The following is an 18,784-nucleotide window of genomic DNA, read 5'->3' as shown; positions in this document are numbered from 1 at the left end:
ATTGCCTTGTAGTATTTTACTATGGGAATGTATCACAATTTATCCATCTTGCTGCTGATGGACATTGCGGTTCATTTAAGTTTGTGGCTTTTTTGGTAATTCTGTGAACATTTCCAGTCCATGAGGAAACAGACATTTGTACTAATTTCTGTTTAGTATAGTCCTAGGAGTGGAATTGCTAAGTTATAGGATGTTTATGTGTCTGCTTTGGTAGATGCTGCCAAATACGTTTCCAAAGTACCTGTGATAGTTGCATTCCCCCCAGCAGTGAATAAGAGTTTTAGTTGTTCATACTTGGTATTTATCAATTTTTAAAAATTGACATATAAAATACATACAATGAGATCCATAGAGTATACATATCTGGGGTAAACAGCTTGATGAATTCTTACCCATGTATTCATCAGTGTAACCACTACTGAGCTCACGCTACACAGTATTTCCATCACCCTGGAGGGTTCTCTTATTTTCTCTTTATAGTCACCACCCCTCCCTTCCACCAGATAACTAGTATTACAACTTCCATTACCATCATTAAGCTTTTTCTCTTCATGAATTTCATATGAATGCAGTCATATAGTATGTATCTAGTTTGTACCTGGCTTCTTTCAGTATGTCTGTACTGCTTTTGGCTATTATAGATAATGCTGCTATAAACATTCTTGTATATGACTTTTGGAACGAATGTGTTTGCATTTCTATTGGGTATGTATGGGGGTTGAATTACTGCAACAGAAGGTATTTATGTCTTCAGTTTTAGTAGAAACTGCCAGTTTTCCAAAATGGTTAGTAGAATTTAACTCCATTAACAGTGTTTGAAAATTTTAATTGCTCCATTTCCTTCTTAACACTTGCTGTCATCAGATTTTATTTTATTTTATTTTACATTTTAATTTCATTAATTTTATTTTGTTTCTGGTACGTTTATTGAATTGTATCATTTTACATTCCTACCAAAATTAAAAAGGTTTATTTTTTTAATTGGATTCCTAATTGTTAGTGTGTAGATTTTGTATGCTATAACTTTCTTGAATTCATTTATTCTAACAATTTTTTTGTTGAATCTTTAGATTTTTCCACATAAAAGATCATGTCATATGCAGAGATAATTTTACTTCTTTTCAATTCAGATGCCTTTATTTCTTTTTCTTGCCTAATTGCTCTGGCTTGGACATTTAATGCTATTTTGAATAGAAGTGGCTAAAGTAGGCCGGGTGTGGTGGCTCACGCCTGTAATCCTAGCATTTTGGGAGGCCAAGGCAGGAGGATTGCTTGAGGTTAAGAGTTCAAGACCAGTCTGAGCAAGAGCGAAGCCCGTCTCCACAAAAAAAAAAAAAGATTTGCCGATCATGGTGGCGCATGCCTGTGGTCCAAGTTGCTCCGGAGGCTGGGGCAGGAGGATCACTTGAGCCTCAGGAGTTTGAGGTTGCAGTGAGCTATGACAATGCCACTGTACTCCAGCCAGGGAGACAGAGTAAGACCTGGCCTAAAAAAAAAATTTTAAAAAGAAGAAGAAGAAGTGGTTAAAGTGGGCATCCTTTTTTCGTTCTTGATCTTAGAGGAAAAGCTTTTAGTATTTCACCTTTGAGTATGATATTAGCTATACGCTTTTCTTATATGGCTTTTATTATGTTGAGGGTAGTTTCCAATGTTTGTTCTACATCAATTGAGATGATCATGTATTTTTTGTTTTCTGTCAATCTGTAATGTGATGTATAACATTGCTTTTTTTTTTTTTTTTTTTGAGACAGGGTCTCGCTCTGTCACCCCAGCTAGAGTACAGTAGTGTCCTCATAGCTCACTGCAACCTCAAACTCCTAATCTCAAGCGATCCTCCTGCCTCGGCCTCCCAGAGTGCTAGGATTACAGGCATGAGCCACTGCGCCCGGCCTACAGTGCTTTTTGGATATTGAACCATCCTTGCAATTCAGGCTGACTTTTTAATGCTTAATTAATCTTTACTTTTTTGCCTTTGACAGCTAGAAAAAGTTCTACAGCAAGGAGATATTGGAGAGTGTGCAGAACCATATATGATTTTCAAAGAAGCAGATGCCACCAAGGTAGAATGTCATGCCTCTTATTTCCCCTACATTATTACCATTGTAATTTGGAAGAATACTATACAAAGCATATTAAAGAATTTTATTATTGATTCATTTTTTTCTGTTGGCCTACTTCCTATCTTCCTTTTTTCCTTATTTCCTTTGTCATCTAGTTGGTGTCATGTGCTGTTCTAGTCCTTAAAATCTCCCCTATCTCAAAACTAATTGATTCTTTAAATTTTTTTTTCTTGGAGAGAACTAAGTTAATTCAGTTTAACTCCTAAATAATTAAATTTTTTCTTTATTTATAAAATAGTGATATTGATAGAACTTTTTCTAGCAAAACAAGTATTCTTGGCTTTCATGTGGCTGCAAATAATTAAGAGATATTATAAAAATAAAAAATACAATCTCGCTTTCACATCAGGTGACTAATTTCTAGAATTTGAATAAACTTATAAATGCAAAAGAATTGAATAATTGATATCAAATTTCAGTTACCCTGAATTAGCTACCAGAATACAGGTGATCTTTGGATTTTGAATACAAGATTTAATACTGGAACTGCCAGGAAAGGTATGCTTGAGAAATACTGAACAATCTACCAAAATTGAGAATATGTTTTGCTTTCTATTTTCCTGAGATTCAGAATAAGAATTGAGCTTTTTCTGCTAATATAGGTAGATCTGAGCACATGATATTCTTCTCTGATCTTTGGCTATCTGGTTCAACTCAGAGTTAAAATAACAGTATTCTGGCTTTCCCCAGGTTGTCATTTTACAAATTAAATTTGTTCTGTTAGATGGAATTTGTAAATATGCTAGCAGCTTATTCTACTCTTTCCTTACATATTTACGTAGACAGATAGAATTAAATATACTTGATACTTAGGCTTTGTAAGCAAGAATCTATTTTGGAGGTATAATAGATATAAACAGTGCTACCATATAACTATCGCTCCATATTTTCCCAGCCCTGAGTCCCAAGGTAGGACATTGTCTTTAGAATATACCTCATCAACATCCTATTTGCAAAGAGTATGTGAAAGAGGTGGTATAGATTTTCAGTCTTAGAGTGTCCCTTGGCTGTTTCTGGCCACCTTAGTGTTTGTTTCAGGAATAGCCTAAAAGTTGAGCCAGCCTCAAGATGTCTTTTAGCTATGCATGTACTGTTTAGACTATTTTTTTTCAGGGTGTAGTCCTCTTATAATACTTTTTTTCTTTGCTGCTTTTATTACAGTTCCTAGCTTATTTATCATTGGCTTATTTGTGCCCCACTCCCACCTTATCACTGTTATAAGTTAGGGACTATTTTAAATTGTCTCAGTTGCTTCCATCTTTTACAGAGTAAAAAATTTAACAAATCAACATAATATTTTGTAGTTACCAGTTGCTAACTAGACCATGGTATGCTTCATTTCCAAAAGTAATACTTAGAACACATAATACATGTTTGGTACTTGCTCTCCTTTCTTTTCTCCAAAGAATAACATAATCACAAATAAGTTTTAAAGACTTACTCTATACATACATTTGCAGAATGTGTTGAGTTTGTTCAGTGGTTTAGATAATGCATTGTTACTTGATCAGTAACAATGCATTGTTACTGAAAGGTAACAATAGTTTTTCTATCTTTGCTGAGAAAGGAGAATTCTTAACCTGTCCTTTATATAGTATTAAATAGCCTTTAATTGATTGCTTTCAAGTATAGTCATATAATGTATAAAGTTCTGGTTTGCAGAATAAGGAAAAATTGGAGAAGCTGAAAAGTCAAGCTGATCAGTTTTGCCAAAGACTTGGGAAATACCGCATGCCTTTCGCTTGGACTGCGATCCATTTAATGAATATTGTTAGCAGCGCTGGGAGTTTGGAAAGAGATTCTACAGAAGTAGAAATCAGTACTGGAGGTAAGAGTGTTTTATATAAAATATTTCTAAGTTCTACTTTTTTCTTTTTCCTCACATAAGCTTGTTTTATTTGTAAAATCTGCAATGTGATATTTCATAAAAAGGATTTTCCTTTTTTGCCTTCTTCATTTAATACCATTATTAAGATATAATTCACATACCATACAATTCATCCATTTAAAGTGTGCAGTACAGCAGGTCCTTGAATAACATTGTTTTGTTAAGCATCGTTTTGTTACAACATTGATGAGAAAAAAAATTGGCACCAATTCTGGGCCACCATCTGTAGAGAGTTTGTGCATTCTCCCCACGTTTGTTTAGGTTTTCTTTGGGTACTCTAGTTTCCTCTCACATTCCCAACATGTACATGTTAGGTTAATTGGCATGTCCAAATTCTCCCAATATGAGTGAGTGTGGTTGTGTGTGTGAGTCCTGTCCATACTTTGTTCCTGGTTTGCACCCTAAGACACTGGGTTAGTTTCTGGCCACCTATGACCCTGAACTGGAATAAGCATCAAGCAATTAAATTGGAAAATGAATGAATGAATGAATACAAACTATTATCAAATAAAAATTCATAAAGTATATAATTACATACAAATGCATGACAATAAACAATGCAGTATAAAGTGCTCAGCTCACCATATTTGTTATTGCTTATCTTCAAACTGTGTAGTGGTAGGAGGTGCTGCTTGCAATTTTTGCTTTGCAAACATTTATTCCTTGATTTAACCTACCACGACTATGACTGCTCTCACTAATTTGCCAAAAATTGGGCAAATAATTATTTTGCTTGTTTTTAGTAATCTTGAATGTATAGCTCACATTTATTTTGATGTTTAATATTAGAAGTGTATGGGTCTTTATTTGGAAGCTTAATGTCATTTTTGTGACCAGAAATGTGCCGTAGGAACTTAAATCTTGTTTATATCAATTGGCATATGATAAAATCAATTTCATTATGTCATTTCACTTAAAGTGACTTTTTCTAATAACACATTGATCATGTTAAGTGGGGACTTACTGCACACCATTTTTATGATATATTCATAGGGTTCTGTAACCACCACCACAGTCTAATTTTGGAACACTTTTCCTTTTGTACCTGTTAGCAGTAGTCGTTCCTCATTCCCCCAAAATCTCCAAACTCAGCCCTAAACAACTACTGATATTCTTTCTGTCTCTATCGATTTGCTTATGCTGGACATTTCATACAAATGGAATTATACAATATGTGGCCTTTATGACTTGCTTCTTTCATTTAGCATTATGTTTTCATGGTTTATCCATGTTGTATAGCATGTATCGGTATTTGGCTTCTTTTTATTGACAGTCCATTGTATTTATATGCCATATTTTATTTATCTATTCATCAGTTGTTTTAGTTTTTTTCCACATTTTGGTTATTATGAATAATGCTGCAATGAACATTCATGTACAAGCTTTTGTATGGGCATATTCTTTTATTTCTCTTGGATGTATACCTAGGAGTGCAATTGCTGGGTCATACGGTAATTCTATTATTTGTTCTTTTGAGGAATTGCAAAGCTGTTTTCCAACTCTTCTGCACTTACAGAAATTCTACTTAGCATTGTATGAATGTTCCAATTTCTCTATATCTTTGCCAACACTTGTTATCTGTCCTTTGATAATAGCTGTCCTACTGCAGGTGAAGTGGTATCTCATTGTAGTTTGGATTTGCCTGCCCCTGATAGCTAATGAAGTTAAGCATCATTTTGTGTGTATTGGCTATTTGTGTAACTTCTTTGGAGGACTAATTATTCATATCCTTTGACCATTTTTAGTAGCTTTTTTGGTCTTTTTTTTTTTTATTGTTGATGCCTAATTTTTAAATGGGGTTTTCATCTTCTTGTCACTGAGTTGTAAGAGTTCTTTATATGTTCTGGATGCAAATTCCTTATCTAACGTATGATTAGCAAATGTTTTCTCCGAGTCTGTGAGTTCTCTTTTCTTGACGGTATTGTTTGTAGCACAGAAGTTTTAAATTTTCACGAAGTTCAATTTTTCTATATATTTTTTGTCACTGTGCTTTTGGTGTTGTATCTAAGAAACCATTATCTAACCCCAGATCAAGATTTACTTATATGTTTTAAGAGTTTTATAGTTTTAGTTCCAACATTTATGTTTATAATCTATTTTGAGTTAATTTTTGTACTGTGGTGTGAGGTAGGGGTCCAGCTTCATCTGTATGTGGATATCTGGTTGTCCCAGCACCATTTTTCAAAAAGGCTATTCTTTCCCCATTGAATGATCTTAGCATCCTTGTTGAAAATGGACTGTCAATTCTATTCCATTAATCTGTATGTGCATCCTTATCATGCCAGTGGTATACTGTATTACTTTAGTTTTATAGTAAGTTTTGAAATTGAGAAGAATGAGTCCTCCAACTTTATCTTTCTTCAAGATTGTTTTCGCTATTGGGTTCCTTTTATTTACATATGAAATTTAGGATCAGCTGTCAATTTCTGCACAGTGGCAGCTGGGATGTTGATAGAGATTGCATTAAATCTGTCTATTTATAGATTATTGCCATCTTAACAATATTAAGTCTTCAAACCCATGAACATGAGAATTTTTTCATTTATTTAGATATTTTTCAATTTTTTTCAATAATGTTTTGTAGTAGTCAGTGTATAAGTCTTGTCCTTCTCTTGTTAAATTTATGCCCAAGTATTTTATTGTTTTTTGATACTATTTTAAATGGAATTGTTTTCTTAATTTCATTTTCAGAATGTCCATTTCTAAGGAGAAAAAGTACAATTGACTTTTTTATATTGATCTTGTACTTTGAGAACTTTTTGAATTTATCAATTCCAATTGTTGTTGTTTGTTTTTTCCCCAGATTTCTTAGGATTTTCTGTATATAGGATCATGTCATCTGCAAATAAAAATAGGTTTACTTTCTTTTCCAATCCGGATGCCTTTTATTTCTTTTTCTTTTCTAATTGCTTGGCTTGAGCTTCCTGTACAATGTTAAATAGAAGTGGATATCCTTGTCTTGTTCCTGACCTTAGGGCAATTTCATTCAGCCTTTCACCATCAAGTATGATGTTTGCTGTAGGTTTTTCATAGATGTACTTCAGGAGATTGGAGATGTTTCATTCTGTTCCTAATTTTTTTTTAGTGTTTTTATCATGAAAGGCTGTTGGATTTTGCAAAATACTTTTTTCTGCCCCTATGAAAATGATTTGTATGTTTTTACATTACATCCTTTTACTGTGGTGTATTGCATTGATTGATTGGTTTAGGGATGTTAAATTAATCTTAAATTCCTGGAAAAAGTACTACTTTGTCATGGCATATAATCTTTTTTATGTGTTGCTGGAGTCTGTTTGCTAGAATTTTGTTTAGGATTTTTCATAAGGTATATTGGTCTGTAGTTTTTCTTTCTTTTGATGCCTCTGTCTGGTTTTGGTATCAGGGTGATACTGGCCTCATAGAATGAGTTGTGAAGTGTTCCTTCTGTTTTTTGGAAGAGTTTTTGAAGGACTGGTATTAATTCTTTGAAAGTTTGGAAGAATTCACCAGTGAAGCTATCTTGACCTGGTCTTTTCTTAGTGGTAAGTTTTTTCATTACTAATTCAATCTCTTGTTTTAGGTCCATTCAGATTTTCTCTTCCATCTGAGTTGGTTTTAGTACTATATATCGTTGTAGAAATTTGTCCATTTCATATAGGTTATCCAATCTAAGTGTTGACATACGGTTGTTCATAGTATTGCTATATAATCCTTTTTATCTGTAAGGTCTGTAGGGATATCCTCTCTTTCATTCCTGATTTTAGTAATTTGAGTCTTTTCTATTTTTTTCTTCATCAGTTTAGGTAAAGGTTTGTCAATTTTATCTTTTTGAAGAAAGAAACAATTTTTGGTTTCATTGATTTTTCTCTATTGTTTTTGTAGTTTCTATTTCACCATTTCCACTCTGCTATTGTCTTTTTTGTATCTTTCTGCTTGCTTTGGATTTAGGTTCTCTTCTTTTGTAGTTTCTTGAGGTATGAAGTTACATTACTGATTTGAGATATTTCTTTTTAATGGCATCTATAGCTAGCTATAAATTTTCCTCTGAGCAGTGCTTTAGCAATATTTTGTTATGTTGTATTTTTCTTTTCATACCCCCTAAATTTTTGACTTTGTCTTGTTAATAACTCCTTTTCCCATTAGCTATTTAGAAATGTGCTATTACACTTACAAATATTTGTGAATTCCCTTAATTTTCTTCTGTTAGTGATTTGTAGTTTAATTCTACTGTTCTTAGAAAATATACATTATATGATTTTAATCTTTTCAAATTTATTATATCTTCTGTTATTGCTTAGTGTATAGACTGTCTTGGGTGAATGTTCTCTAAGTGCTTGAGAAGAATGTGTATTCTGTTCTTGCTTAGTGTGTTGTAGTAAAAATGTCTATTACATTTAGTTTTTTATAGTTTTGTTGAAGTCTTCTATTTCCTTGTTAATTCAATCTAATCTAATCGTGCTGTTGGTTTTCAATCTAATTGTACTATTGGTTTTAAATAATAGGATTATCTTACAGATACTTTGAACACAACTTATCTGACAATTCTGTTTCAAACTCAACTGCTAAGACTGAGGGACCATTATATGGTGACTAAAATTCCCATTGTGGTGAATATTTCATTGTAAATGCATAGTTCCTCTGTAACTATTCGTCGTAGCTCGTCTTTGTTCATAAATATAAATCTTTGTGTGCTAGAAACTTACTTTTACACTAGTGATGTTGTAAAAAGAGAACCAGAAGATTTAGGTATAGTATGTTCTTACTGATCTCTCCAGAAGTGAAATTCTTCTGCTATAATCAATATGGTGAGTGGATTATTTGTAACTTATTGGATTCTTCCCTCTGTCTGGAAAACTGCTTTCAAACAAAATTTAAATTTTATGAAAATGAAGATATGTATATATTTTTCCTTGGTAGAACGAAAAGGGTCTTGGTCAGAGAGGAGGAATTCTAGTATTGTTGGCAGACGATCACTTGAAAGGACAACAAGTGGAGATGATGCTTGTAACTTGACCAGTTTTCGACCAGCTACTCTCACAGTGACTAATTTCTTTAAGCAGGTATTGTTCTGACATGTAGAAATTCTGGGGGAAAGTGTGTACACAAGTTTCTTTTAGTTTCAGAAAAGTAGTAATTGTACTGTACCTGTAAATGAGTGTGATTTCAAGAAATTTAAAAAACTGTAGGAATAACAATAAAAAGAATAATAAAAATAACTGTAAGAGTAGAAAATAATTTATATTGTACCTGTTTTATCATTATATTTATTTAAATGTTAACCTTAAGCAATAATACATCAAAATCAATCGTACACACTTATATCCTATTTCTCAATTGTAATAGAGTAACTTTCCTTAGAGCTATATGAAATAGAACTTTCAAGCCCTAGTAATACTAGAATGAGGTCAGTGTTATTTTTACAAATGAATTTATAGACACAAGAGGTTCTTGATGAAACATATTTTATTATTTGTAAATCTGTTCCCTCCACTTCAAATCATGAGTCAAATCTGTGTTTTTCAAATGCCAGTCATGATTTATTAGTGGTAATGGAAATCAGCTTATTAGATGACACCTAGCTGAGGGGGAAAAAAACCCCAAAATGTCAGTAGAGTAGAAAAAATAATATTTCGTTGCACATGGTAAGTTTAAATATTGCTTCAGGGAACCTTTTCTCCCCCAGTTTTTGTGTGAGTGCTTGCATGTATGTATTTGTATACTGGACTTTGATGTAAAATGGATTTTATACTGTGAATCAAGGTCAGAAAATTTTGAAATTCTTTGTTGTAAGTGACCAGATGACCAGAACCATATAAGAACGGGGAGAAAACTTGTACTAGTGTGACAAACTGAAGAAGTGTACCATCCAAGTGTTTTTGGAGAAGATAAAAGGAAATGCTAACAATTGTCATTGTCTCAAAATTCCTTTTTCTGGGGTGTTATTCTGAGTAAGAAGAGGAAATCCTGGCTTACTGACACCTCATAACTCGAGAGAGCAAGAATTGAGGGCAAATGTGCTTTGAATTGATAGATAGCAATCTACTTGAAGCCCTCTTCATTGTTACATGTCAGTACTGTTCATAGGCAGCTGCTCTAAGAGACTCTAATGGAAAAAATAGCAAATGATAAGTGTCTGAAGTGATAACAGTCTTTTTATTATAGACAATAGTAAAAGAAAGAGTCTGGAGAAGGCCACACTTGGATAAAGTGATAGATCAGATATAGCTATAGAAACGGGGCAATAGATTTACTATAATGATACAACCTTGCAGGTATGACACTTCACACTCTACTTCAGCTGCTACATCACTTCTGCTCCTGTTTCCACAGCTCCCTTTTCATTGTGTAGCCTGCTATATATTGTTTAACTGGTATACTGTAAACTTAAATCAACAGGCCATCTACTTTCTGCCTATGTTTTTTAAATATTCACCTGTAATGGGCACTGCTTTGAATGCTGGTAACTGGAAAATAGCTCAAAGTGATTATGAAAACTTAAAAATAAATGATTGCTGTAAATATGGAGCAACACAAAGTATTTACACTGTATTTTGTACAGTGCTGTATTAAAAATTTATGCGCACTGTCTGGGGAATGGATACACTTGAAGCTCTGACTCGGGGTGGGGGTGGGCATGGGCAATATACATAACCTAAACTTTTGTACTCCCATAATAAGCTGAAATTAAAAAAAATTTTTTTTTGAACCATGAACTGTTTTATCTCCTCAAATTCCTTTTTACCAGAGCATGAACTGTTTTTATAAATATTTTTAAATAAATGGAAAATTATATTTCAGACAAATGCAAATTAAGTAAGAACAGAGACTACAATTTTAATAAAATAGAATTCAAGGTACAAGTTTCCCCTACATGAGACTCAGAAGGCAGTTTTTTTCAATGTATGAGAGATTACTGTCTGTAATTGGGATATGGGAATCATGAGTGTTTATGTACAGATTTGAAATGTGTTAAGCCAAAATTATTAGAAATACATGGATATTTAAAAACAAAATCAACCCCACACAGTAGTTATAAGGACATTTGTTCTATTTGGTGACAAGTATACAAGATATCTATTGCTTTAGGAGTACACCATAGTAAACAAGCAATGCTGAGGAAGAGATGTCAGCAAGAAGGCTCCAGTGAACTAGACTTACCTATTTGGAGGTTGGCTAGGATCAGCTGATAGAGACTGACTTCTGCTGGGAAGACTGAAATGACTCAGCTCTGTTCCATGTCTCTCAACTTCTACTCTCATCTTCTGGCAGGCCAGCTTGGTTATGTTCTCATAGCAGTGGCAGCAATTTAAGAGACAGGGCAAGCTAAATTGTGCAAATGTTTTTCAAGTCTCTGTTTGCTTCATATTTACTTATTGGCAAAGCAAGGCACATGGCCACACCTAGGGAGGAAATTGTGCCTCATTCACCAAAAGGCATGGAAACAGGGGGTCAAGAATGGAATCCAATAATATAATTTAAGAAGTTAGGTAGACAGAAATAATTAAGTCTAGAGATAATCTGAATGTATTATGAATAAGGGCCACTTAAAGATCTTTATTACTTCCATATTCAAAAGGAGAAAATATACTCTTTCAGCAACTGATGGAACATTTGCAATAATTTGTCATTTTAGGTCTGAAAAATGCTTTATAAAGTAAAATTTTCTGATTATAACTCAATAAAACTAAAAACCATTAAAAGTATTAACAAAAAAGTATAACCACTTAGAAATTAAAAATCATTTTTGTAAATAATGGGATAAAAGATCAATTCTGTACGCTGTTTACAATATAGTAATGAACAAATGAGACATGGCTCAAAGTGAGTTCACAGTAATAAAGTAGCCTTAAATATATTCATTACCAGCCAGCTACAATGACTCATGCCTGTAATCTCAGCACTTTGGGAGGCTGAGGTGGGGGGATTGCTTGAGCTCAGGAGTTTGAGACTGTAGTGAACTATGATTGCACCACTGTACTCCAGCCTTGGTGACAGAGCAAGACTCTGTCTCACACACAAAAAGTGTGTGTGTATGTGTGTGTGTATATTCATTACCAAATAAGATAAAAGGACAATACATGAAATATGCACAAAAACAATTAAATGTCAAAGTGACAGATTGGATTAATAAAATCTACAGACTGACTCTTCAATGAAAGGATAAAACCAACTCCTAGCTAGGTTAGTTGTAGGAAAAAAAATTAAATTGAAAATTTTGTATTAAATAAGATTCTGTGTTTGTATGTTTGTGTTTCTCTTTCCCCATTGAATGAGTCCCTTTCAGAGTTTTCTTTCTGGTCCTAGAATTAGGATACTTGTACTTTTCCTTAACAGTATTTTTGTTGTTGTTTCTTTTTTTTATTAATTTAGTCAATGCTGCAAATTTTACATTTGAGAAATTTGGTGATATAAAGTTGAAAAGACAGATATGAACTCAAGTGTAACAAATTTATAAGACTCATATATTTTCATATTAGTCTGCTTTTTGGTTTTGTTTTATGTCTATATTCTTTTTTTTCTTTTCTACTTTTCATCTATCTCTAACGTGTATTGGTTTTTCTGTATTTTAGGGTATTTCTGTGATACCTTATAGGCATAGATAACAGACTATAAATAAGTACATAATATAAAAAGATAATAGTATTGTAAATCTTAGTAAAATTTGAAAGCATAAAAATAAGGTAGTAAGTTGGTGTGGTATTTATTTATAATTATGTTAATTTAATTTAATTTTTTGTTCTGGCTACGTTGTAGGCCAAAAGGCATACTTATTAACAAACCATATAAGTTTATTTTCCATCTACTATGTTTGTTTTATCAAATACATTTTCCACTATCTTTGAAATCAGGAAGGAGACCGCTTAAGTGATGAAGATCTATACAAATTCCTTGCTGATATGAGAAGGCCATCTTCTGTCTTACGGCGACTAAGGCCTATTACAGGTATTTTAAAATTTAGAATAGAAATGATTACAACTTAAATTATTATCACTAATGTGTTGTATTGCTTTTAGTTATGTATTCTTTTTTTCCCTTATCTGGCCTATACATAATACCTATCAGTCTTCTTCATCTCATTAATGATCACATGTTATAACAGTTTGGATGAACGATTCAGTACCTTTGATACTTTGAGGACAGTAGTCCCACCTTATCTATGGTTTCGCTGTCCTTGGTTTCAGTTACTTGTGGTCAACTGTGGTGTAAACATACTAAGATATTTTGAGAGAAAGTGAGAAAGAGACCACATTTACATAACTTATTATAATATAGTATTATAATTGCTTTATTTTATTAATTATTATTAATCTCTTACCGTGTCTGATTTATAAATTAAACTTCATTATGGGCATGTATGTATAGGAAAAAATGGTATATTTAGGGTTCAGTGCTATCTGTAGTTTTCAGGCATCTGCTTGTGGTCTTGGAATGTATCCCTCATGGATAAAGGGGAATTACTGTACTGAAATCAGAATATCGTGGCTTAAAATTATTTTCTAGAGGGAAAACACACACACATGGAATGGTAAATATTCAAAAATAGATTCACATAATGGTTAGAGCAAACCATTCCAGAGTAAAACTGTTGTGAAGTCTGCTAAGTCAAAATTAAACCATTTAAACTTTGAAATGTTGGTTTGTTTTTATGTTAGATCCCTACCTCTGTTTTCCTTTTCTTTTTTGACTTCTTCCCTCTTTCCCTTTCATTTATTCTGTAAGAATTTATTATTTTGTATGCACTTATGTCTGTATCAGTAATATTTGAGACTTTGTAAAGTGAAATGATTTAGACTTCTGAGATGATAGTAATTTGGTTTCTATAATATTCTCCCTAGACTTCTTACAAAAAAATAAGATCTAAATCCATCTAAAAAACATTTTTAATATGAAGTTATTATTTATTATGTTTACATTGTTTTTATGATGTATTTTAATATACAGCTCAGCTGAAGATAGACATTTCTCCTGCACCTGAAAATCCCCATTATTGCCTAACCCCAGAGCTGCTTCAAGTGAAGCTTTACCCTGACAGTAGAGTTAGACCTACCAGAGAAATTTTAGAGTTTCCTGCCAGGGATGTTTATGTTCCAAACACTACTTACAGGTAAGAGATTTTAATTTTGGAGAATTCTGAAATAATATACTATATATTCTAATATTAAAGTAGAACTAGAATGAAACTCTCCACAAATCTTATGTAGCTTTGTTACTTATTCCATCTTTTACTGTACAATTTTATGAATAGCTGTCATGTATTGCCTTTACTTTGTGCTTGGTATAATGTTATTAATAATTACCTTACATGCATTATCTTATTTAATCTTTATTTTGTGATGCGAGTTCTACTTTCATATTAGAGGTGAGTAAACTAAGGGATAGAGAGGTTAAAAATTTTGCTGAGTATCATACTTTAGTGTGGTGGTGCTAGGATTTGATTCCTGGGCTGCTAGGTTAAAACATTTGAACTCCTAATTACTATATTTCCTGAAATATTTTTAGTAGCAGAATCTAGCATTACACATGAATCAAATTTATATGCCTGAATTATGTTCTAACGATTAATCAACAATATTTGTTGAATATATACCACCTAAAGGATACTTGACGTGAAGTTGTTCAGTCTAACTTTCTAGGATGAACACTATACAACTCCAGGGGTACCATTTGCATATACTTCTTATGAATGATGATCTCTTTATCTGTGAGTATTGAGACCAGGACTTGACAAGTCTGTTAAGATGTCCTACAGGGCAGCTCAGACATAAGATTCTAAAATAGAACTTTAAATTTCATCCCAGACTTCCTCATCTTAGTATATTTCACCACCATTTACTGAGTTCCTGAGGAAGATATTTTTGGAATCATAATGGTTTCATTCCTTTCCCTACCTCTCACATTTATTCAGTCAACAAGTTATATAGGCTCTACTTTCAACATGTGCCCTGAATCCAATACTTCTTACCATTTCCACCTTTTAAAAATTCTAGTCTTAAGTCACCATCTAGATCAGGACTGTCAAATAGAAATATAATGAGAACCACATTAATAATTTAAAATTTTACAGTTTCTACATTAAAAAAAAGAGACAGGTAAAGTTAATTTTAATCATGTTATTTAACCCAAAATATCTAAAATATTTCAATACATAATAAATATAAAATATTAGTTGAAATATTTTACTTTTTCTCTCCTATAAATCTTCAAAGTCTGGTGTGTATTTTATACTGAAAGTATATTACAGCTCAGATAAGCCACATTTCAAATGCTTAAAAGCCACATGGGGCTAGAGGCTACCAAACTGGATAACTGCTGATCTCAAATTTTGCTATACCTTTCTAATTTCGTCATCTATTTCTGCTCCTATCTCAGTCAGTTCTCAACATTACAGCCAGAGAGATCTTTAAAAGTTATAAATCAGATCATTCATTCCTTTGTCTAAAACCCTCCAGTGGCTTCTAAGTAGAAAAATAATTAATTTTTTATTATAGTCTATAAGACTCTACATGATTTGACTCATTTTCCACATCATTTGGCTCATTTTTAGTGTTATTACTAAAACTCTCTATAAGGACTTTTTTTGCAGGACAGTGAAATACATTAGATAATCAATTGTTTCCCCCTTTGCAACTTCTTTGCAAAGTAGGCTTTTTAGGGTTACTATACAGTTGTCATCTTGTATCCTATTTACCATTATCCTGGAAATTCTCTTTGCATTTTTTTGCAACAGAGTCCTTATTTCCCATGTATTTTTCTTAGTTTACTGATTTCACTGACAGCATTCAGTATCTTCCTTAAACAGAATGTATGGAAGGTAAATTTTCTTGAGACTTTTTATGTATGACAGTAACTTTATTTTATTTTTACTCCCAAATAGATAGTTTTATTGGATATAAAATTCTAAGTTGTAAATCATTTCCTGTCAGAATTTTGAAAATATGACTACTGTTTTCTGTCTTTAAGTGGTGATTTTGAGGAATCCAATATGATACTGATTGCTAATCGTTGTGTCTTATTAGTTCATTAAATATGAGACATCCGATTTCAAATGAAAAGTATAGTTTATTATATCTCAAACAAGAAGCAGTACAATTAATCAAAGTAAGCACCTAAACTATCAACACAGTTCTGCCATCTTAATGGTAGCTTGCTTATGCCAGCAGTGAAGAAGCCTGGAGAGAGAGTGGTGATGAAATCGTGAAAGGTGTTTTCCACAGCTTGTTGAGAATTGAATATTTTCCCTTGTAATAAGTGGTCCAAAATCTGGAAGGAGTGGTAGTCAGTTGGTGCAAGGTCTGGTGAATATGGTGGGTGACAGAGAGTTTCCAAATCCAGCTTCTGTAGCAAAATGAGGAGGGTTTTTTGCAATATGTGGTCGAGCATTGTCTTGCAAGAGGATTGGCCTGTCTCTGTTGACCAATCTCGGCTGCTTAATTGCATGTATCCTCATAATTTTGTCCAGTTGGTTTTTTGTAGATATCTCCTGTAATTGACTGACCAGGTTTCATGAAGCTGTAGCGGATAATACCAGTGCTGGACCACCAAACAGACACCATTAGCTTTTCTTGATGAATATTTGGTTTTGGACTGTGTTTCGGCACTTCATCTTTACCCAGCCGTTGTGCTGAACACTTGTGATTCTCAAAAAGAATCCATTTTTCATCACATGTGACAATACTGTGTAGAAATGGTTCCCCTTTATGTTGTTACAGTAAAGAAAGGCAAGCTTGGAGACCATTTCTTTTCTGATGCTTGTTTAATTTATGCGGAACCCATCTGTCCAGCGTCTTTACGTTGCTGATTTGTTTCCCATGGTCCCATATTGTTGTAATAATAATGTCAAACCTTGCTGCTAATTCACATGTAGGTTGAGATGGATTTGCTTCTACTATAGCTTTCAGCTCATCATTATCCACCTTGGTCTCAGGTCGCCCATGTGGCTCGTTTTCGAGATTGAAATCATCAGAATGGAACTTTTCAAACCATCAACGTACCATGTGTTTCTTAGCCACATCCTTCCCAAACACTGTGTTGATATTTTGAGCTGTCTGTGCTGCATTGGTTCCATGATGGAACTCATGTTTGAAAACAACGTGAATGTTTGACTTACTCATGGTTTCACAAAAATTGCTCTTAAAAAAAATGTGAAAGATTAATCACAAGCCAAAATGTGTTTGAGAGAATCTGGATCTACCTTCATAATAATAATAATAATAAAACCCCAAGAAGTGTCAAAGTAAAATGTCAGAGATATCAACTGTCAAATTTAGTACTTAAGGAAATCAGACATTTCATACTTAATAATGTAATATTTTCTTTTTCTTCTGAAGGTTTTTTTGATTAATTTTTTTACTCCGTGGTGTTCTGAAATTTCATGATGATGTGTTGATAACATTTATTTAATGCTTTGTAGTATATAAATTGTTTTCATTTAAATTAGTTTATTCAGTCTCACAGAAATCTTATAAATTATATAATTCTAGCAGTATTCTCTCCACTTATAGATGAGAAAAGGCTGAGATTAAGAGACTTATTTGGACGTGAACCCAGGTTTTCGTATTTTTTACATTCTTCATTTTTCGGGATGATATGACATCCAATATTCATAATTATATACTGTATGAATAAAAGTAAAATTTCTCATTGCTAGGTAATTGTTTGCTATATTTTTATTAAAGCAGGCAAGAACACCTTTCTTATATTGGCCTCAAAATTGACATCATTATTTATTTTTGTTTAATAATTTTTTAGTTTCTTACAATTCACCAAGCATAACACTTGATATAAACAGCATTCTAGAGTATCATGTCTGTGAATTAATGGAAAATAGGACCAATATAGACAATCTAAACATGTTACAGAACTTGAATGGGATTTGAGTAGAGAGAGCTCATACCAACTGAGAAGATATCTTGCTAAATAAGGTAGCCCATTGTTTTCTTTTAAGGATGTGTCCAGTCTTAATGTATCATCTCCTCCTGGAGGACATGGAAAAGTTAATAAACGAAAGATTTAAGGGGATTTTATAAATTATAAGTTAGTATGCTTTTGCTTTTTGAGTTTGTGGAAATTACGTAAACATGTGTTAGTAGCTTGAGATACCTTGTTTATTTGAGTTTGCTTTTGATTTTTATGATTGAATGCTTTGTCACTTGAAGTGGTTAGTATTGGTAAGGTAACTGATAGTCCAAAACTATAATTAGTTTCTATTCTGGGAGTAAATTTTCAAGCGTAAGAATAAATTATAGCATATTAATTTGAGAACGGTCTTGAGAGATTATTTAATATATTTCAATGCCTTTAGTTTGGACTGTATCTAAACACTGTATTATAGAGTTGATACTCAGACATTTTTAGTGAAAATAATATTGTAGGCAAAAGCTTTTAAAAAAATGATCCATTAATTGTACACGGAAGAACCATTCTCTCGTGAATAAGCATTTTATTTCTAGAGAATAATAGAACTGGCTAAGATCATCAAAAAGATTGGAGTTATTCCTATTTAACATTTAGTGAGTGTGAATACTGCTTTGGGCTTTAATATTTTTCATCAAAATGAATTGATTTCAGATTAGAATTTGGCATAACCTTATGTTATATATACAGCTTATAAGGAACTCCTATAAAGTATTTTAACCTGTTAAGAGACATTAATAAATTGTGATATAGATGTCAAGATTACTGAGTTTCTTAGTTTATGAAGATGATCATAGTACTCTGCTAGTAATGTATTACCAGTGGGAGCTGTTGAAGCAAGAAGGATGCATTATTTTGTTTAAGTAAGAGATTAAGAATTTTC

General features: G+C 32.7%; 1 protein-coding gene across 6 annotated transcripts in view; it reads left to right on the top strand.

The window, feature by feature from the left end:
- DOCK7 (dedicator of cytokinesis 7) overlaps positions 1-18,784 on the top strand; it is a 205,606-nt gene that overhangs the window by 48,263 nt on the left and 138,559 nt on the right. For all 6 annotated transcript variants that reach the window (XM_069480085.1, XM_069480084.1, XM_069480083.1 and 3 more), the window contains exons 10-14: positions 1,980-2,060; positions 3,783-3,948; positions 8,905-9,047; positions 12,837-12,930; positions 13,930-14,092. In XM_069480085.1, the coding sequence (XP_069336186.1) occupies positions 1,980-2,060; positions 3,783-3,948; positions 8,905-9,047; positions 12,837-12,930; positions 13,930-14,092 (647 nt within the window). The remainder of the gene's footprint in view (positions 1-1,979; positions 2,061-3,782; positions 3,949-8,904; positions 9,048-12,836; positions 12,931-13,929; positions 14,093-18,784) is intronic.

This window comes from Eulemur rufifrons, chromosome 8 (assembly GCF_041146395.1).
Source record: "Eulemur rufifrons isolate Redbay chromosome 8, OSU_ERuf_1, whole genome shotgun sequence".
Classification (NCBI taxonomy): domain Eukaryota; kingdom Metazoa; phylum Chordata; class Mammalia; order Primates; family Lemuridae; genus Eulemur; species Eulemur rufifrons.
This window is presented reverse-complemented; position numbering and strand designations above follow the sequence as displayed.